The 20,366-nt window shown below is 60.1% G+C and overlaps 1 protein-coding gene across 1 annotated transcript in view; it reads left to right on the top strand.

Moving 5' to 3' along the window:
• The window catches only part of MAP2K2 (mitogen-activated protein kinase kinase 2), a 23,066-nt gene extending 7,265 nt beyond the window's left edge, over nt 1–15,801 (top strand). The window contains exons 3-11 of the mRNA XM_029217192.1: nt 3,142–3,288; nt 7,374–7,451; nt 8,106–8,157; nt 8,235–8,359; nt 9,081–9,294; nt 11,391–11,455; nt 12,688–12,749; nt 13,682–13,727; nt 15,545–15,801. Coding sequence (XP_029073025.1) covers nt 3,142–3,288; nt 7,374–7,451; nt 8,106–8,157; nt 8,235–8,359; nt 9,081–9,294; nt 11,391–11,455; nt 12,688–12,749; nt 13,682–13,727; nt 15,545–15,655 — 900 coding nt within the window. The 3' untranslated portion in view covers nt 15,656–15,801. The remainder of the gene's footprint in view (nt 1–3,141; nt 3,289–7,373; nt 7,452–8,105; nt 8,158–8,234; nt 8,360–9,080; nt 9,295–11,390; nt 11,456–12,687; nt 12,750–13,681; nt 13,728–15,544) is intronic.
• Nucleotides 15,802–20,366: the final 4,565 nt, after the last annotated feature.

Here is a 20,366-nt window from a genome sequence, read left to right as displayed (position 1 = left end):
TGTGTGTGTGTGTGTGTGTGTGTGTGTGTGTGTGTGTGTGTGTGTGTCTCCCTCCCCTCGGCATCTGCATGCTTCCAGAATGGAGGTTACAAACCTGCCCAAGGCCACGTCCTAACACTAGCTGTCTTCTTTCTAGTGATGGCCCTGGGTCAAAGCCGGTGCGCATGTTCTCATTTGCATGGGCCAACAGCTCTGTTTTACTGAGAAACTGAGGCTTAGCTGGGTCGGTGTCTGAATTGGGCTTGAACCCTCTCGGGTCCTCCCTTTGCAGTTGACCCTGACCCAGTGGAAGCTGTCAAGGCCTCGCCTCCGCAATCCATTTCCCTCTTTACCTAGTTTGTGCCCCCTGCCCCCATCCCTAACTCGAATGCCCCAATCTGCAGTAGGAACACCCTTAGACTCCTAGATGGGGTTTGAACTCCTAGCACCGTACTTATTTAATCAGCTGTTGGAGCTCGCACAGCCCAGGTGCTGCCGTGGAAAGAGCATGGGTTTTGTTCGGCGTTCCATAAGCCAGGACCCAACCCTCCCTGACCGCTCACCAGCTGTGTGCCCCTGGGGGCGTCATTTAAGTCTCTGAACCTGAACTTGCTGGTCAGCCCAATGGGGGCAGTTCTCACCACCACTCTCCAACCCCTATGGGTCGTCATCGTCAGGGCGAATCGCAAGCACCAGTGCTCAGAAACGTGGCCCTCATCCCATTCCTGCTTTTTCTCCACACCCCCTCAGTGGTGGTTCATAGGTAATCCATGAGGCTCACTTCACATGGCAGCCGCCCCTGCATCCGTTCTTTACCATATTTTTCTGGAAAGCCTCTGACTTCTTTTGGCCTTATTCACATTAAGGCCCTGACTCCAGGCTTCCAGGACCCCTGGGATTTGTCCAGATCTGCCCAGTTTTGTCCAACTCCCCCACTTCTGCTTCTCTACCCCCACCACCCCAGTGATTCATCTGCGGCTCCTTTGAAGTTCTTTGTCAAGAGCGGCGCTGTCCACGATGGCTGCCCCTGGTCAGACGCAGTGGCCGAGCCCTTGAAACACGGTCGATGTCAGACAGGGTGCACCGTACGTGCAGAAACACAAACCAGGTTTCAAGGGCTCCGTGTGAAAAAACTCATTAATATTTTTACATCGCCCTCACGTCCAAACAGTCAATTTTTGATACGCTACACCAAGTTTCAACAAAATACATGAAAAATTCATGTCACCTGTCTCTCTGTACTCTGAACGCAGCAGCTAGAGGATTCAGAATTAAATTGGTGGCCCGTGCTGTATTTCTCTTGGGCCTTGATGGTCCTGATGCTGGCATTGCCCACAGTCCGCCTCGCTGTGCCCTCCCGCCTGGCTTGCAGGATGAACCTGCCGCGCTGCACACGGACGGCAGCACTTGGCTTTCAGACCCTCATTTCGCCCTCTCCAAGCGGGTCTGCGTGCACGTGCTCACAGGGGCGGCCGTTGGAGGAGAGAGCACCTGGGGTTCTGGTGTGTTCTGCCGTCCCGCTGGTGGTGGCCAAGGGGCAGGTGCGGTGTCCCAGGGCCCACAGCCAGAGCTCTGCTCTGCAGGCTGGGTCAGGTGGGGAACCTTCATGTGTAGGCGTGAGGCTTTGCCTGGGGGCGGCGTAGGCACCAGGCACCGTTTCGCTGGGAGCTGCTGCAGTTCTCAAGGTTTTGAAGGTCGTTGGTGGGTGCCCCACACACGCCCCGTGCCCCCATGAACTCGGCACACAGCCCGCCAACAGGCAGCTCTTTGTCCTTCCGCCGGCATGCCCACCCCACCTTGTCCATCTGGCAGAGTCCCACCTGTCCTTCGAGGCCCGGCCTGAGTGTCGCCTGAGCCCTGGACCCCCCTCTGTGATTCCTCCATCAGCATCTCCACCACAGCGGGGTTGTTTTGCCTGTGTCTCTTCTCCTCCTGGTGGTGCGTCTCGTCCAAGCAGGACCATCTGTGCTGTCTCTCCCTGTCACCAGCCCCGAGTGTAACTGACTCTACAGAAATGTCTGTTGAATTGATAGTGGTCATTTTCAGGTACCGGGGATCTGGTTCCGCCTCTCTGATGGACAGGTGGAAATCACACCCTTTTCTTGTCTTATCACCATGGCTGTAGCATCTAGGACTCGAAGTAACCAGAACGTGCACCCGCAGCCTGACTCTCCCCCGCTGTACGGGGGATCTTGGCTTATTTGGGGTTTGTAGCTGGGCGTTGCTCTTGGCTGTTTGTCAGCTGTCTCTTCTGCATCTCTCTGGACGATCCTTTCTTTTCTAACCTTTCCAGATATTGCGATGAATTTGGTGGCAGTCCTCTCTGCTGACTTGAACTCAAGGGGAAGGGGAGCTAGGATCCTAGGGTGGCAGTGGAAGGCTATCTGTTCTCTCTAGGCCGGGGGTGGGAAGGGGTCCAGAAAACCCAAGGGGCGGAGGGGGGCAGAGGTGAAGTAATTGCCGCATCGGACAGGGCATTACCTGGTCTGCTCCTGGGAAAGGCTGGCCCTTTGTATGATCTGATTAACAGAGCTCCCCCTGTAACCAAGTGAATAATGTTGCCTCTGATGATATATTTTTTTAAAACAGCATTATTGAGATGTACTTCACCTACCATACAAGCGACCCTTTTAGAGTATTTAATACACTGATTTTTAGTATATTCACAGAGCTGTGCATCCATCACCATCATCAATTTTAGAACATTTTCATCACCCCAAAAATATGCCCCATCCCCATTAGCAGTCACTCCCCTGTCCCCCAGCCCCAGACAGCCAGGAATGCACTCTCTGTGGATTTGCCTGTTCTGGACATTTCCCATCAGTGGAGTCATCCACCATGTGTCCTTCTGTGTCTGGCTTCTCTCACTGAGCGTCATGTTCTCAAGGTCCATCCACATTGCAGCGAGTGTCTGTGCATCACCCCATTTCACGGCTGAGTGATGTTCAGGGCGTAGAGAGACATTTTTCTGTCCCTTCCTCCGTTGATTCAGGGCATTTGGGTTGCTTCCACCTTTCAGTTGCTGTGAAGCCGGTTACTGTGAACATTCCCGCTCCAGTCTGTGTGTGGGTGTGTGTTCCCCGTTCTCAGGTACATAGACACCCTTCCTTCCCGGCCCCCCTCAGTGGCCCGATCCTGACCCCGCCTCCCTCTCCCTTGCAGCTGATCCACCTGGAGATCAAGCCAGCCATCCGGAACCAGATCATCCGTGAGCTGCAGGTGCTGCATGAGTGTAACTCCCCGTACATCGTGGGCTTCTATGGGGCCTTCTACAGCGACGGCGAGATCAGCATCTGCATGGAGCACATGGTGAGTGTGGTGGGGCCCAGGGCACCTCCCCTCCCACCCCGGAGTCCCCGTCCTGTTCCCGGGGGACCCTCTTGGAGGTGGACGAGGCAGTGCAGCCGTGCGTGCATGTAGACCCCTTTGTTTCTTAAGCGCCAGACACCCTCCTCCCGACGTTGCTTTTTCCCCGGATCCATGGTAGACGTTACTCTCTGTTGGCACAGAGCCGGCTCCGTCTTTTTCCCCTCCGTCTAGCGCCCTGGCGTCCCCGCGTACCTGTTGGGTAATTTATGAAACGCTCTTGGTGGACACTAAGGTTGTTTCCGGTCCCCGCGGCCTTCTGAGTAATGCAACGTTGAAAGTCCTTGCACCTAAGCAGGCATGCCCGAGGGCTGAGGCCCGCCGCTGGGCTATGCGACTAAACACTTGATCTCTCCTTCCCAAGTGCCCTCTAACCAGCGTGCGTGGTCTGGGGACCCGGGTCTGCACCCCAGCTCAGACCCATGGGACCAGGCCTCTGCCATGGAGGGCGGCCGCCCATCTCTTTTAAACCATGGTTGATTCTGATGTGCCCCCTCATTAAGGAACTCTGGTCTCGAGGCTCAGAAGTGGGTGGGATCAGGTGTAACGCGAAAGCAGAAGTGGTCAGAGCCGAAGGCCCCCAGAGGAAATGCCGCCGGCCCTCTGCCATGCCTCCTTTGTCAGGTAGGGCCCTGCCCGCTCCCGGCTGTCCAGGCCCCGGCCCTCAGGGCCCTTGCAAAACCAGGATGCCGCGTGGCTTTTGGCGGGTGGCTGTGGTTACGCCTCGCCTCCAGCTTGCCGTCCCCTCTGATGGTTTTGTAACGAAGGCAGGAAACGAATTTGAGCAAGAGCCCGTGAGGAATGCATGTGGGCCGGGGGGAGGGCTCCCCCGCTGCCTTGCCCCGACCTGGCTGCCTGATTCCCACCTGGCACTGCCCCGTGGGAGCCCCTTCCCCACCTGGGAGAGGGCAGTCGTATCTGCCCACCCACCTGGTCGACACTGCACAGACGAGTATCAGGGCGAGAAAAGGATATGACATCGCTGTGGTCTGAGGGGAGCCTCTTCTGTGCTGTCTCTCTCCCTCCCTCTCCCCTTCCCCCCTCCTCCCCTGCTTGCCCCCGCTTCAGCTACCTCCATCCCTGCTCCCTGAATACCCTGAGAGTTTGGAGGCCCCTCTTGGCCTTGTACAAAAGAGGCAGCATGGGACTTCCCTGGCGGTCCAGTAGTTAAGAGTCCATGCTCCCACTGCAGGGGTCACGGGTTCCATCTCTGGTTGGGGAACTAAAATCCCGCGTGCTACACAGCACGGTCTAAAAAAAAGAAAAGAAAAGAAAAGAGGCAGCATCACAGCCCCACCCCCTCCCCCTCCGTTCTTGGTGGGTGTAAAGCATCAGTTCCAGGTGAGGCGCCTGCACCCCGGCAGCGCACAGACGGAACCGCTGGGATGCAGGGGAGATGCTAGATTCTCTTTGTTTGCCATGTTCGTCCTTCAGAGCTTCACGGTCGGGCTTTTCTTGTTCGCTTTCATAGCGAGCATATGACGACAGTGGAACGCGTAGATGGCACACAAACGCAAGGACACGGGCTCGGGTGTGGCCCGCGCGCCCCTCTTTCTGCTGACGGGTTACAGTCAATGGAGGTGAGCCTTAAGTGGTGGGTGGCTGCTGGGCGGGGAGGGCGTGAGGAGGACAAGATGACGGGAAGCGCTGAGAGGGCCTGTGCCACCCACACCAGTGTCCTCGTGCCCGATGGTCCCCTGCAGGGTCTCGCACATGGCGGCGAGAGGACGCTTGCAGTCCCCCCACCTCTCATGCGGGACTGGACGAGTCTCGCACCTTGTCTGTCAGGCCAAAGATATGAGGACGGGGCGAGCTGGTCCATGAACGTTGACGGAGCGTCAGCCGTGACGTTGTCACCACCGCCACCATTTCCCCGAATTCCTGCATCACCTCCATTTCTCTCCCTGTCGAGGGCACACATTCGTCTCTACGCAGGGTCGTGCACAAATTGACTCTCGTCTCCCACCGGGTAGATTCCAGCTCCAGCTTGTGAGAAAGGCCCGCTGGCTGTGACGAGCAGCTCCGATTCAGCACAGAAGAAACTCACCTGTGGGCACGGGAAACAGCGGGGCTGGCGGCTCCCCGGTGCCCAGACCTATTCCTTTTCCTGGGGAAACTAGGGGCTTGGACCAGCGGACAGCGGGTGTCTCAGGGCCGGAGCGGCCAAGGAGCAGCCGACTGACCACTCAGAGGCAGCTCTTGGTATTTTCTTGGGTCCTGGTCAAATCTACTGAAGAATGCACTCCCTTGTTCTACAATAATGAAAAATCAGACACGTCCGTCAGCAAAGGGGAGGTGAAGAATGACACCAGGCCGCTTTCCAGGGGAGAAGTGAAAGCAGCATATATGCACCGGATGAGAAAATCCCCCGAGAGGAAAGTATGCATAATGTGAGCCCCCAGATAGATAGATAGATAGACTTAAAGCTCTGTATCAGCTCTGCACCCCACGGAGGATGAACCACGCTGATGTCAGGGGCTGGGTGGCAGTGGGGCTGCGTGGAGAGGACCCGCGATGTGTCCTGAGTCGCCTTGAGACCCCAGCCTGGGGCCTGGCCCACCGTAGTCGCTGCGGAGACGTTCTCCCTGAATGTCGTCCAGCAAACATACCACAATCCTACGGAAAGTTCAGAGTATGAGGAGCTGAGTCAGGGAGCAGGGATCACGAACGCTTTTTTTAAAAAACCCTTTTAAGGTTGATGAAACAAAAAATGAGAAAAAAAGTGGAATTCCCATCTCGCCCTGCACGCAGAACGGGGCTGGGCCAGGCAGCCTGCCGACCAAGTGCACCGGACCTCCTGGTCCCGTGGGTTCCTCCCCGGCCACACCCGCCGTCGCTGCACGCACAGCCCCCTTGTCCTCAGGCTGGGGCTAGCCTACAGAGTCCCCCGTGGGTTCCCAAAGCGTTGGAGGGCCTGGGGTTTTCCACAACTCCCACCGCGGCCCTTCTCCCCAAGCACAGCTGGAGCAGATGCCAGGGAGGGGGGACCAGGCGTCTCCGAGGCTGCAGGCTTCTCGCGCCCCCTCAAACGGAATAAGAGGCCTCCTGGGACAGCTGGTGGCCACAGGAGCCCTAGAGCAGCATGGAGAGAAAACAGGCTCTCCACCCAGCTGCGAGTTCAGAGGCTGACCACCTCCCACCGCATGCCCGAGCCTCAGCTCCGGTCTGCCTGGCATCCTGGGGGGGCCTCGGTGTGTCCTCGGAGCCCATCTCTGAAGAGGCGCCTTGGGCCAGTCGGTGACACCCGGGGTTTTGGTCTCCAGGTTTGCTTCCGGGTGACCTTGCACAAGACACTTGGTTTCTGTCACTTCCTCGTTATCGTGTGGATTTGGGGCCATGCCCTGGTCAGGGGATCAACTAGGGTGCCCTGTGTCACGTCCTTTGCTGAACATCCCAGTTTCAGGGTGGCGAGCAGTGGCTACACCGGCAGGACGGGGGGCCGAGCCATCGTTCCCCCTCCCCCGTGCCCCTCGGCCATCAGGCCTTCCTGGCGGAGCTGGCTTGGCCTTCCGTCTGTGCCGGGCACTTGCGGGCGGCGCCCCTGTGCTCGCGCTCCCCTTCCCGAGGCTGCGGCTGACTTGCTGGGAGGGGACCCAGGCCCAGAGCTGCGGGTCTGGCTCAGGTACGCTCTCTGGTGCTCCGGCTGCAAGCTGGGCGGCTCAGCCGCAGGCCTCATGGAGCACTGCCCGCCGGCCGCTGCCGTGGCAACCTCAGGAAGGCTGAGTCACGCCGTCCAGCCACGGGCCTCAGTTCCGGGAAGGATGGACCGCCTGGCGAGCACACTGGCACCCTTTCCGTTTCCTGAGGCCCCAGAGGTGGCCGGGGCCGCGGGAGTCCCTGCTCTGAGCCAGTTGGTTGCCTTTGGCTGTGGTCTGGCCTCTGTTTTCCGTGGAGGAAATTGAGCACCAGCTCTCTGGGAACCAGGGAAATGCTTCGTTTTCCTCCCTGCCACTCTGGCGTCCCTCTGGGGAGCCCTGCCTGGCGACGGCTCAGGGCAGCTCTACCTCTCCCTCCTGTGCTGCCCCTAGGACGGTGGCTCCCTGGACCAGGTGTTGAAAGAAGCCAAGAGGATCCCTGAAGAGATCCTGGGGAAGGTCAGCATCGCGGTAAGTGCGTGCGAGCGCGTGCTCCTGGCCCCACGTTCTCATGGGTTTCTTCTTACTTCTGCCCCCTTCCACGCGGCCAGGCTCGAGGAGCCTCAGGAAGCCAGTGGTGGGCGTCAGCCTCCGGGCAAAGAGGCAGAGGTGCCTGTGCCAGCCTCCACCGACTGTGGGACTGAGCGAGTGGCGTCCCTTTGCCTGTGAAGTGGGGGTGATACTTCTGTGCCCCATACAGGCATGGGGGTGGCAGGAGGAACCGTGGCGCGGCGCCAGGCACTCGCTGTCCCACGGTGCTGCCATCGTCGAGTGTCGCCTGTCTAACTCGGTGAAACAGCCCCTGTATCCTTCACGCCGTCAACCTGGGGGCCCCGAGCACAGTCCCGGCACCAAAGGGCTCAACAGAGGACGCCTCTCGGGCTGGGCTGAGGTGGGGCAGTTGGCTGGACACTTACAGCCCTACTGACAGGGCCTCGGGCCCTCCTCAGACAAGGGGAGAGCGATGTCCTCCTCAAGGATGGGGGGCCGTGTGAGAGTTGGGGAGGTGGGTGACTGTACCCACCCGAAGAATGTCGTCAGTGTCACATGGCCACTTCGGCCTGGGCCTCGGGCCTGTCCAGAGGACAGTCCCCCTCACGGCACCGCCCCGCGGCTTCCCTGCAGGTTCTGCGGGGCCTGGCGTATCTCCGGGAGAAGCACCAGATCATGCACCGAGGTAAGGGGACGGGCGCCCCGGGGCCGGGAGGGGCTGACGGCGACCCGCAGCGTCCACACCGCCGGCTCTGCTCCCAGATGTGAAGCCATCCAACATCCTCGTCAACTCCCGAGGGGAGATCAAGCTGTGCGACTTTGGGGTGAGCGGGCAGCTCATCGACTCCATGGCCAACTCCTTCGTGGGGACGCGGTCCTACATGTCTGTGAGTCCTTCCAGCGTCCTCCCCACCGCCACCCCGACCCTCACCAGCTCTTCCCCGTTTTCCAGAAGCTTTTCCAAAAGCCTGCCCTTCCCTGTAGTATAGTTTCTTTTGCGGGCTTTGTTCTCTCCTTCGAATTTCTAGTTTCCATCATCTTCTCATCTGGGTTTTTGTCTCTCTGGAGATACCGGCCTGGTTCCTGGCCGCTCGGGGAGAGTAGTCAGTTAATTTCTGAGCCAATCGACTAGCCCTCCGTTATTTTAGGCACTATCTGGGTGATTTTATTTTTTTATTTTCATTTTTATCTCTTTAATTTATTTTGGCCACACCGTGTGGCCTGCGGGATCTTAGTTCCCCGACCAGGGATCGAACCCGCGCCCCCTGCATTGGCAGCGTGGAGTCTTAACCACTGGACCGCCAGGGAAGTCCCCATCTGGCTGATTTTAAGAGCAGATTCTGAGAAGTCCGTCTTGGGATTGTTGGGAGAAGGAGACGTTCCGGCGTCTTTCCTGGGTCGGTCGCTCTCCAGAAGCACTTTGGGTTGCGGGGCTTTAAGGGGCTGCTGTCAGCACGGCTGGAAGCAGGTGGAGGGAGGGGGCGGAATGGCTTTCTTTCTGCTGCTGGGCCCCTAAGCGGGATGGGGCTGCAGGGGGACCACAGGAACGCTCTAGGGTGCCAGCGCCCCTCCATCTCCCTCGGGCTGTCTCTGCCCATCTCCCCTCAGCCGGAGCGGCTGCAAGGCACTCACTACTCGGTGCAGTCAGACATCTGGAGCATGGGCCTGTCCCTGGTGGAGCTGTCCATTGGAAGGTACCCCATCCCCCCGCCGGACGCCAAGGAGCTGGAGGCCATATTTGGCCGGCCCATGGTCGACGGCGCGGAAGGAGAGCCTCACAGCATCTCGCCGCGGCCGAGACCCCCCGGACGCCCCATCAGCGGTATGGCCTGAGGCTGGGACTTCCGGTTTGGATGGGGCACGCGGCGCCTGGGGACAGCAGCTGCCTCCCCTCTGGCCCCTCTTAGCTCCACCTGTCCCCCTGGGCCACGCTCACTGCGGTCAGCAGTCCTCAGATGGTCCTGAGGCTTCTGGGGACAACGCTGCAAGCAACGCCTCGAACTGTCCTGTCTGGGGCAGCTGCACCTGTTGCTGCCAGCTGGCGGGGTCGGGACACTCGCCCCTCAGCCAAGCCGTGGGGTGGCGGGTGGTTTCTCCAGCATTTTATCACGAGAACGTTCAAGTGTACAGAAAAGCCGAAAGGGTTGCCCAGCAGGCAGTCTTCTGCCCCACACCTGGACTCTGCAGTGGCCGTCCTGCTGTGTTGGGCCAGGCCTTTCAGGGAGCCCAAAGTGAAGGGAACTCGACTCAGGTCTCGGGTGGCTGGTTAGATTCAACCCAACACACAGCAGAGGTACGGGAGGGCAGCGGGGCTCCCAGGGGCCTCCCGGTACCTCAGGCAGCCACCTGCGAGGTTCACGCCGATGCTTCCACCACATTGGGGGCTGGCGAGGGGTGAGGGTCATGGCTCAGGTGGTGTGATTAGGAAGGGGCGCGTAGGACTCTGTGATTTATTTATTTATTTTATTTTAAATTTTTTTATTTTTTTGCGGTACGCGGGCCTCTCAGTGTTGTGGCCTCTCCCGTTGCGGAGCACAGGCTCCAGACACGCGGGCTCAGCGGCCATGGCTCACGGGCCCAGCCACTCCATGGCACGTGGGATCTTCCCAGACCGGGGCATAAACCCGTGTCCCCTGCAGCGGCAGGCGGACTCTCAACCACTGCGCCACCAGGGAAGCCCAATTTATTTATTTTTTAAGTCAAGTGACAGGAAGAGAGTTGAATTGAGTGAGAGCCCAAAGGACCATGCAGTGGACTGCAGTTGGTTGGTTGGTTTCTAACAGCTTTATTGAGATAGCATTCACATACCATATGGTCCACTCAATTCAGGCTTATAACCCACTGGATTTCTATACCTTCACAAGGTTGTCCGACCATCACCTTTATCTGACTTCAGAACATTTCATCACCCCAAAAGGAAACCCTGTCCCCTACCCAGCCCCTGACAACCATGAACCCAATCCCTGTGTCTGTGGATTTGCCTGTCCTGGACGTTTCCCATCAATGGAATCACACCCTGTGTGTCCTTCTGTGTCTGGCTTCTCTCACTGAGCATTGTGTTCTTGAGATCTGTCCACACTGTGGCAAGTATCGGTGCCTCGTGGCACCTTGTGCCTCGCTCCTTTTTTATGGTCACATAATATTCCACCGTGTGGAATATTTACCGCTGACGGATACTTGGGTTGTCAGATGGCGGTTTTCACAGTATTCTCAAGCCCAGACCCTCCCCTTTCCTGGTGCCGCACCCAGACTGCTGGGGTGTCTTGATTTCCTCCGAGGGGAGAACCCCCCCGCCCGCATCTGTGTCCTCAGGCCCCGGCCCTGCCCCTCCCTTTCTAGCCCAACTCCCAGACGGTGCTCAGACCTTCCAGGCGGGGAGGAGCGGGGCGCTGTGCCAGGCCGCTTGGCCTGCCGGCACCTCCCCCAGCCCCGGCCCTGGCCCACGTGCCCATTTCAGGACAGGGGACAGAAGGCGAAAGTCCAGCTGCCAAACGCGGGCCTGGCCAGCTGGGTCTAGGACAGGGGTCAGCCATCCCAGCCAGCCACCATCCTGAGCCCGCAGGTCCGTGCCAGGTTACACTGCCGCCCTTGCCTGCTCAGCCCCCCGTGGCCCCTCCCCCCACGCCAGGGAGCAGGGGGTCGGCTTTAGCACAGCCCAGATGCAGCCCCCTGCCAGATGTGTGCCTTCTCAACAAACGTTCCTGTTCGTTCTGGTGTTTTGTTTTTTTAATTCACCAGAGGCTCAGGAGAGGTGTTCCTCTCCCAGGAAGGCAGCTGGGCCCAGGAGCCTGCCCTCTGGGTCGGGCCGGGTGCGGAAGAGGGTGCTCGGCTGCGTTCAGCACGCTCAGGCCCCACCGCCCGATGGAAGCACGGTGCCCACCTGCCCGTCTCACCCGTCTTTGTTTCTGCCCCGGGCAGGTCATGGGATGGACAGCCGGCCGGCCATGGCAATCTTTGAGCTGCTGGACTACATCGTGAACGAGGTGCGTGCCCGGGGCCCTGCTGGCAGGCGGGTCACCACAGCAGCAGCATCAAGCCATTCCCGTTGGAAAGTGTTCCCCAGAAAGAAGAGCGTTCGATGCGTAGACTGTGGGTTGTGTCGGGAAGGGGCTGCAGGGAGCTGTGGAGACCACTGAGTCCAGTAGGATGCGCACGCCTCCCCTCCCCAGGGGGCTCTTTTTTTTTATCTTTTCACGGGGATGAACCCGGAATTCTCACTCTGAGCCCAGTGGCCCAGCGCTGGGGCCCTGTGGGTGAAGTCATAAATCATCCCACTTCCTCAGGGAAAGTTGAGGCATCACCTTCCTCTCTGGGTAGGGGGCACAGGGCGCCCACCCAGTCCTTCTCCCCACCACGTGAGAGGGCAGCGTGGATACTCCCATTGTACAGATGGGTAAATCCAGGCATAAGGATGGGAGTGGGCTCCTCAGGCCTGCAGCTGAGACAGGGCCGAGCAGGACCTGACCCTACAGCCCTACCTCTCGGCGTGGCCGGGTCACCCTCCTGGCCCTTCTCTGATGGAAGTGTGTTTCCAGTGGCCCTTTGGAGTTGGGGTGGCCAAGCTTGGCCCAGGGTTGGGTCTTGAGGTGAGCAGCTCAGAGCAGGGTCAGTGGCGACAGAACAGGGCAGGGTGGTTCCGGTGACACAGCTCTCCCTGCACCTGGCAGCGACACCCAGGCCCGGTGAGCACGTCCTTCCAGGGAGGCCGCCGGCACCTCCCGCCCCTGAGCAGGAAGAAGGCCCACTGCCCTCCTGGACGGGGCCTGAGCCTGCGCACGGCTGTCCCCACCCCGGGACCTGTGCGGGCCCAGGCCCCTCAGGCTCCCCCTCTTTTCAGGCAGACCCCCAGCTCTCTCCAAGCACCTCCGGAGGGTAGTGGCCCAGACCATGTAGCACGTGGTCAAGAGTAACCATCCTCATCCATAAAATGAGGATGAGCCCTGTTCTCCTTCACTCCTGAACCAGTCGTGGTCCCCAAACAAGAAGAGCTTTTGAAGGAAACTCTGGGAAAAGGCCAACCCAGTTGGCAGGGCTGCCCGGGGAAGCTGCTGGAAGGGGGGTGGTGGGCGCCCTCTGCCTCCAGGAAGGGTGCATCCTGAGGGTCCCCAACAAGTGCCGAGCTGTCCTCAGAGGCACAGGCTGGGAAGCGCCTTTTCTCCCTGATTCCAGAAGCATCCTTGAGCTCTCACCCCCGCCTTTCTGTCCTGCCCCGCAGCCTCCTCCCAAGCTGCCCAACGGCATCTTCACCCAGGACTTCCAGGAGTTTGTAAATAAATGGTAAGACGCCATGGCCGCCAGCTCGGGGCGGGTGGGGCAGGGGCCAGGTGGCCTGGCCTGCTTCCTGGGATGGCCGGGGCCTCGGGGATGCCGGGCAGTGGCGGCGTCTGGCGGGACTGGAGCTCACCTGAGAACCCAGATCCCCCCGCCAACCCCCCACCAAGGCTGCTGAGTCACGGCGTCCAGCTGCCACCCCCAGCTTGTCCCCGAAACCCCGCGCAAGCCAGGATGGCAGGCTCTCTGGAAATAACGCTATTCCCGCCTTGCCTTCTGCCAGCAGGCAGCCAGGTGTCCTAACCCCTCAAGCCCGTAACCCGTGGCTCCTAGGCAGGCCTTCGGAGCCGGTTTCTGGGGGGTGGCCCTCCCACCCTCTGAAGCGTCTGGGTGACGCGGCCTCGGGCGAGCGGGCTGTGGACCCGGAGGGCCGGCCTGTTGAGCACCCTGCACGTCAGGACGCGACGCTGCGGCCCAGGGTTGCGTACCTCGCAGCCAGCCTGTGACTGTGCGTCCAGCGCTCCCCGTAAACCTATCTGTGCCCTGTGAGGTTGCCAGTTTGAAGAACTGCCACTCAGCCCTGAACTGCTTTGAGCAGCAGCCTTTTAGACCGTTCCTCTTTCGTGAAGGGAAAACTTCCACTTTGACCCTTGGACTCCCAGACTTGGGGTTTTTATTAGAAACTTAGCTGTGGTTGCTGCTGGGCCTCTGATGGAGCAGCGTGGGGGGGTTTCCCACCCTCTTCCCCTTTCCCTCCTGTCCTGGTCTCAGATTCTTGCCCTGCCCTCCCGGGGCATCCTGCTCTCACACCCAAGGGTGGCGGTGGAGCCCCTCACCCACGGGGGCCAGGCAGGAAAGGGCAGCAGGATGCAGGCCTCTTCCCCCAAGGCCACTGACTGCCCGCCTGTCTTCTCTCTCCCACCCCCTGGAACCCACAGCCTAATTAAGAACCCAGCAGAGCGAGCAGATCTGAAGATGCTCATGGTGAGTAATACCCACAGATTTTGGACTTCCAGAGGTCCCTGGCAGGCCCTCCTCGCCTTGAGTGAACACCTGAGCTGGCTCTGATGTCTCTTGGCCAAGCTGGAGAACCCCTGTGGGTCGCCCTGGCTTGCTGGAGGGGACCATGCAGAGCGGCCATGGTCCTCTCAGCTCCCCGGGGTACAGAAGGGCCCGTGTGCCTGGGGCTAGGGCTGTGTCTCAGAATGGCCGGCCTCCAAGGCGTTGGGGGCACCACTGGGGTGTTTGCCTTCCTCTAAACCCATACTGTCCAACATCCTTGAAAACCAAGGTGGTCTCTGGCATTGGCCTTCCCCCGGCAGGGCTGCCTGCCAGCCTCAGGGTGACCATCACAGTGCCTTCCGCCCATGTCCACTGTGGACGTTAGGCCTTCTTCCTCCATCACCAGGCCTGACCACCTGAGTCACCCCCGATGCTGAGTCAGCCCCGTTTATGCGTCTTGTGGCTCGAAGAGAGAAAACACTGCCAGCTACAGGCGTTAGACGTTGGTTGTCAACCTCAGGTGTCCACAAGGGAGAGAAGAAGCCTCTTAGGGTGGTCATGATGCGGTAGTTTGAATAACCGAGCCACGCCCTCTGGTGGGCTCCTGTGCCCCTGCCTGCAGGACCACGCTTCCCCCTCCCCACCATGTCCTCCACCGGGCCTCCCTCCTGCTTTCCACCTCAGGACCTTTGCACAGTATGGCCTTTCTCCTTCTGGGACGTGTCCTGTTGCTCTCCCCCCAGCTGTGGGCCTCTGCTTCGGCACCGCCTCCAGGAAGGCACCCTGTCTAGCCCACCCCTCTGTTAGCTGTGGCTGCAGCCTGTGTGTCCCAGCTGTAGTCAGTTTTCTGTGGCCCCAAGAGTGAGCCTGGCCTGGAGTGCCTTGTGGGAAGGGGTCTGCATCCATCTGCCTCTTTCTAGAAGCTCCTTACTGAGTCCAGTGACGTGTGTTCAGGGCACACACGACATAAGAAGCACGTGTTCACTGTGGAACATGCAGACCCACGGAACAGGGGAGTGAACTTTGATACCTGCCATTGTCTCCCCCCCCCCCGCCCCCCCGCCCAGCTCCACGCAGTTCACACAGTGCGGGACGACGTCCACGTCTCTGCCTGCGTGACACTGTGGGCCGTGTGGGGCTGACTGTCTTCCCGACCACGAGTCCTATTCCCTTGGTTTGGTGTTTCACCCAAGCCTACGCCCACCTTTAGGGAGGTAGGGGTGGTCTCGCCTCCCCAGCTGGCATAACAGGTGGATGTCACGTGGGAGGCCTAGACCCCCGCCCTTCCGAACGGGAACCGCTGTCAGGGTGACTGTTAAAGTTACTTAAACTGACGGACGAGGCGCGATCCTGCTCTCCAGCCACACGGGCCCTGTTTCAAGGGCTCAGGAGCCTCAAGCGGCCGGTGGCTGCCGCCTGGACAGGACATGTAGGGCACTTGCTATCCTCACAGAGTTCCGTGGTTCCAGATCAGATGTTCTTACCCAGGTGACTCTGCCCCCATGGGTCCCTGGGCCACGTCTGGGGACGTGTGTGGTTGTCACACCTGCGGGGGGATCCTGGCGTCAAGCGGGTCGGGGCAGGGATGCTGCTCCACACCCCACAGCGCCTGGGATGCCCCACAGAGGGTGAGCCGACCCCACGTCACCCTGAGCTCCAGGGGGCATAGAGTGGCCTCCCCCGTCGCCTGAGACCCCGTCCCAGGCCGCGTGGCCCCGGGCCCTGGCCTCCCTGCTCTGGGGTGGGGACCCGGCCGGCCGGCTAGGGCGGGGCCACTCACTTCGTTCCTTCCCTTTCAGAACCACGCCTTCATCAAGCGGTCCGAGGTGGAAGAAGTGGATTTTGCCGGCTGGTTGTGTAAAACGCTGCGGCTGAACCAGCCCAGCACGCCCACGCGCACTGCCGTCTGACGGTCCCGCCACCGACAGACCCGCTCCCCATCCCACCCCTCCGGCTGCCCCCTCCGTGGGGATGCGCGCGTGGCTCTTGGGCCCGGGGAGGCCGACGCCGCTGCGCTGTCTTCTCAGAACCTGCTTCCTTAGGTTTAAAGAAAAAAACCGAAACAAAACAGGGAAAGAAAAAGCAAACGTGCCGGTTGTGCTTCTTGTGCCTTGTCCTTGGGGTGTCAGCCTTGATCCAGCCCGGGGTGGGCGCCTCTGCGAGGGCGGCCCAACCCCCGAGACACGGGCGTGGTGTCGGGCACTGGCTTTGCTCCTTTCCGAGGCCCTCAGAGGGACCCCCAGCCGTGGGTGACTTTCACCAGAAGAGAAGGGGGCTGCCCCCTTGGAGTGCGTGTGTGCCCCCAGCCTGGCATCTGCCCCTTGGAGGTGGCCGTCCCGGCCCCCAAGAGCTATTGGGCCCAGTGGCTCTCGTGGGGTCCCCGCCCCGGTGGCTCCAGCCTCGGGCCATGCAGCCTGTCCTCAGCAGTGCGTGACCTGCCCCCTGGGAGGGACCCCCAAGTCCTCTTCTGTGCTTCGGGGAACAGAGACTTCTGACAGCTCGCAGCAGCCTGAGCTGACACTCGCTCGGCAGAAAGGAAGCCTTGGGTTTCCAAGCTGTCCTGTGGTTGAAGCCCCAGCAGATCCTGCAAATAAGGCCCGCTCCCCTATGCCTGCAGGCCGACAGATGTGGGCGGGTGGCTCTGTGTCACCTCTGCTCGCCCAGCAAATCAGAAGTGATCACCCAAGGCACGTCACTGTCTCGGGCCTTGAACCGTTCGACCGCAGCTGATCGGAAATGAGATGGTGGGGGTGAGGCTGTCCTGACTCCTGGTGGCCGTTGGGGTGTCCAGCCAGGCCCCCTGCAGGGGTCTGCATGAGGTCCGAGGCCCGAGACCCAGCCTTTCCACCTTCAGGGCTGTACCACCTCCAACGGAGAAGGCCGCCTCTGGGCCATCGGGCAGTAGGAAGTGGTGGAGGGCAGGGCTGCTTCTAAGGCTTCCCCTCCTGCAGGCTCTCTGAAGATGAAGCTGTGAGTCTCCCCACAACCCCAATACTTCCTGAAGGCTTGAAACAAGCCGATATTTATGTGTGATAAATCGCAGAGGAAGGGTTCTCGTAGAGCAGCGGTCCTGGTGCAAGCCACACCAGCCCCGCGTTTCTGGAGAAGGTATAGCTGAAGGTGGGGGATTGTGGCCCTCTGGGAACTGCTGGGTCCTTTTCTTCCTAGGGAAACCCTTCAAGTCTCCTCTGTTTTTTCCTGTGGTCACCAAAGAGAAGACAAGTTGGTAGCTGTTCCAACCAGCTTTCCAGATATCTGCCACCTCGTAGTTGCCCCCAAAGTCTTTCCTGATTTAGAAAAGAATAAAAAAGATAACTAAAAGTGATGGAGGTGTCGCTCTGTGGGTACCCCAGCTCCCTCCAGAGCTTCAGAGGGGGAAGGGGGCCTAACGGGTGAACTGTGACTCAGCGTCTTGGCCCGTGGGCGCCCGGCGCTGGCAGTCACAGGCAGCCCCATCGTTGGGCCAGTCCTGTACACGTCAGGCTGTGGGCCTGACCAATGTCTGTTAACAGAGCCGACTGCCGTTTGCAAGGAGTGAGACCACATTGACGGGGTTCCTAGGGGTGCTGGTGAATCGGGTCGGTGGGGTAAGGCCTCCAGGGTTGCTGGGGGAGGATGGATCGAAAGTAGGCGCCTCCCCCAGCCCATCGGCTCCAGCCGCCCACCGTCTGCTGTGTTGCTTTGCCAGGACCCCGAGGCGCCTCAGGAAAGGACCAGAGAGACACTTGGCGCTTACCCTTCCCACTCCGAGTCAGCCAGGAACACGCCAGAGCCTTGGAGACCGTGATGAAAGTGTCCGACTTTAACAGCCAGGGGTCTCCCCCGCCCCCCACCCGCTTCCTGCAAACGTCGCTAGACTTGGCCCCCTCTGCCCCCACACCGCGACACCCCGTCTCTCCCCGGTTCACAGTGGTCCCTGCCTGGCTGCTCCCATCCAATGATCTGGCCGAAGGTGACCACAGGCCGGCCTGGGAACGCTGATCCCTGCCCTGTCGAGGTCCTCTCTTGCAAGGGGGCAGGCTCTTCTTCGCGAAACATGTAACATCTGTTGGTTTTGGGGTCTCCCGACGTGTAGGGGTCCAGGCAGAAGGTGGAGTCAGGCAGCCAGGCTGCTGGCCCCTCCCGAGCTTCTTGTGAGAGACTGTGTTCTGTGTCAAGGTTCCCCGTGGCTCTTCCTTAAACCCCGAGACGGCCAAGTGCGTGAGATGATGCAGCCGCCCTGTTCGGGCCCCTGGGACCCCCAGCGTCCCTCTGTCTGACCTCTTTGTCCAAAAACAAATCAATCAGGAAATGAATCAAAGAGCTTCAGAATCTCACCCGTTGGATGTTTTCTTACTTGGGTTTTGAGTTTTCTTCGCTTCTGGGGTTTTGGGGTTTTTTTGTTTTCTTTTGCGCTTGGTTTGGAAGAAGAAGGTATCCAGCGTCTTGTCGATGCAAGTTTCTCCTCAGGTCCAAGTTTTCGTCATATTAAACAGCACTTTACAACACCACGTGTGTTGACCCCTGTGTCCCCAGAGAGCAGACTCTCCCTGCCTGGTTCTGAGCCCTGAGCAGCTCATAAGTGACCTTGGAATAAGTGATGAGCCGGGAAAGGTGGCCCAGCTCAATCAGGGTGCCACAGGTTTTTACCCCCAGCCCTGGCCATGGGCCAGAAGCCATCTAAAAGCTCGGGGTCACGGGTGCCCGCCTGATCCAGTGGAATTCTCAGGTTGGAACAGCCCCGGCCCCGGGACCGTCGCATTCCCTTCTCTGAGTGTAACAGACGTTCCGGGGATGGGGCAGGGGGAAAATGGAAGGAAAGAAGGTGTGCAGAACTCAGAACCGGCAGGCAGATTCCAGGCGGGTCTCGGCCCCCTGCGCCCTCAGATGCCACTGGGACGCACGTGCATCATTCAGCTGCAGGCGCAACTTAAATTTCCTCGTGGCCACATTTAAAACAGGAAAAAGAGTTAACCCTTCTGGTTCCTTGTTTTTGTTTGTTTCTTGTTTGGGCCTCACCGCGTGGCACGTGACAGGCAGGATTTTTAGTTCCCCAATCAGGGATCAAACCTGTGCCCCTGCGGTGGAAGCATGGAACCGCCAGGGAAGTCCCTGGTGAAGGTAATTGGATGGTATGTTTTATTTAACCCAATGTAGTCAAAATATTACCCTTGCACTTTGCAATCCATATGAAAATTAGTCTGGTGTTTTCCTTTTTTTTTTTTTTTTGGTATGGAGTTGTGATACCGTGTGTTTTGCCCTCACCATGCATCTCAATTCGGACGGCCCACGTCTCCAGTGCTCGATGCCCCACGTGGCCAGAGGCTGCTCTGTCCTCTCCCAGCTGTCATCATGCCTACTGGGTCTCAGTGGGGACACTCTTGCCCCCCTCAACCCAGGGGACACTGATGTCTGGGGGCATCTGTGGTCATCACGACTGGGGCGCTCCTGGCATCCAGCGGGTGGGGCCGGGGATGCTGTTCCGCCCACCAAGCCTGCGGTGTCCCCCTCCTAGAGAGTAACCCGGCCCCCTGTCAGCAGTGAGGGGAGGAAGCTGGTTTAGCCCATGCCCCTCCCAGGATCCAACAGTGTAGAAGGCCACAGTTCCCCTGTAGCAGAAGTCAGACCCTGGGTCTTCTATGTCCAAGGCAGCCCTGCCTGAAGCCCCCAGGTTTCCTGTGTCCAGAGCCTGGGACACGGTGTGGCAGGGGGCGTGTGGGCAGGGGCGGCCCAGAACCTTCTAGAAGGCAGGGAGTCTGGAGAAGGGCGCTCAGCCAGCCCCAGGGGTGGAGGTGTGTGCCGGGGCAGGAAGCCTCAGGTCCGGGAGGTGGGACTCAGTGGACTCCGGGTTAACCGAGTTCAGTTCAGAAGAAGCTGCCACAGCATTTCCCAGAAAGTGGGGATCAGGCGGGCAGAGTGGGAGTGAGGAAGGGGAAGGGACGGCCTCAAAATGAAACCAGCAGGGGCCCTGCGGGTCTCGCCCCGCCTCCCGGGGCTGGGGCTCCCAGCTGACCAGGTGTGCGGGGCCCCGAGCCACCCACCCGGGGCTGGAGGCCACACCTTGAACTTCAGGCCAGTGGCTGGAGGACCTGCCCGGTCTGCAGTCCCCGTGGCAACGACACGGAGGCTCTGGAGGAGGAAGGAGGGCGGAGGGAGAGGCCAGGCCCCATGGCAGCCTGAACCGAGGCTCGGGTTTCTGCCCAGGCTTCCCTGGGGACCGAGGGAGGCCCGCAGAGAAGCACCTGGAGAATCAGAGAGAAGCCTCAGGTGAGGGAGGCCCCGAGGCCCCGCAGCTGAGTCTCTTCCCCACCCCCGGCCCTCGCCTGACCCCCACCCCTGGGGGAGGCCACGCCCCCTGCAGGGGGGTCATCCCGGACCAAATGAGATGGCTACTCCTGACCCCCCAGGAAGGAGCAGACCCTCTCCTCCTGAGCATCCTGAATCCCTTTTCCCTTCACCCTGGCTACACCCCGTGAACTGGCCAGAATAGCTAACCCCATCGTCCTCCGCTGAGCCCTGGCGACGCGGGACCCGTCCAGAGGCTCCGAGCTCCCCCGACAGATGCCGGGCGCCCCCATTCTCCACACTCTGTGTGCTGGAGAGTTCACAGCCCTAGCGGCAGCACCAGGCAGAAGGCCGTGG

Source organism: Monodon monoceros, unplaced genomic scaffold (assembly GCF_005190385.1).
Source record: "Monodon monoceros isolate NGI ecotype Baffin Bay Population unplaced genomic scaffold, NGI_Narwhal_1 Super_Scaffold_12, whole genome shotgun sequence".
Classification (NCBI taxonomy): domain Eukaryota; kingdom Metazoa; phylum Chordata; class Mammalia; order Artiodactyla; family Monodontidae; genus Monodon; species Monodon monoceros.
This window is presented reverse-complemented; position numbering and strand designations above follow the sequence as displayed.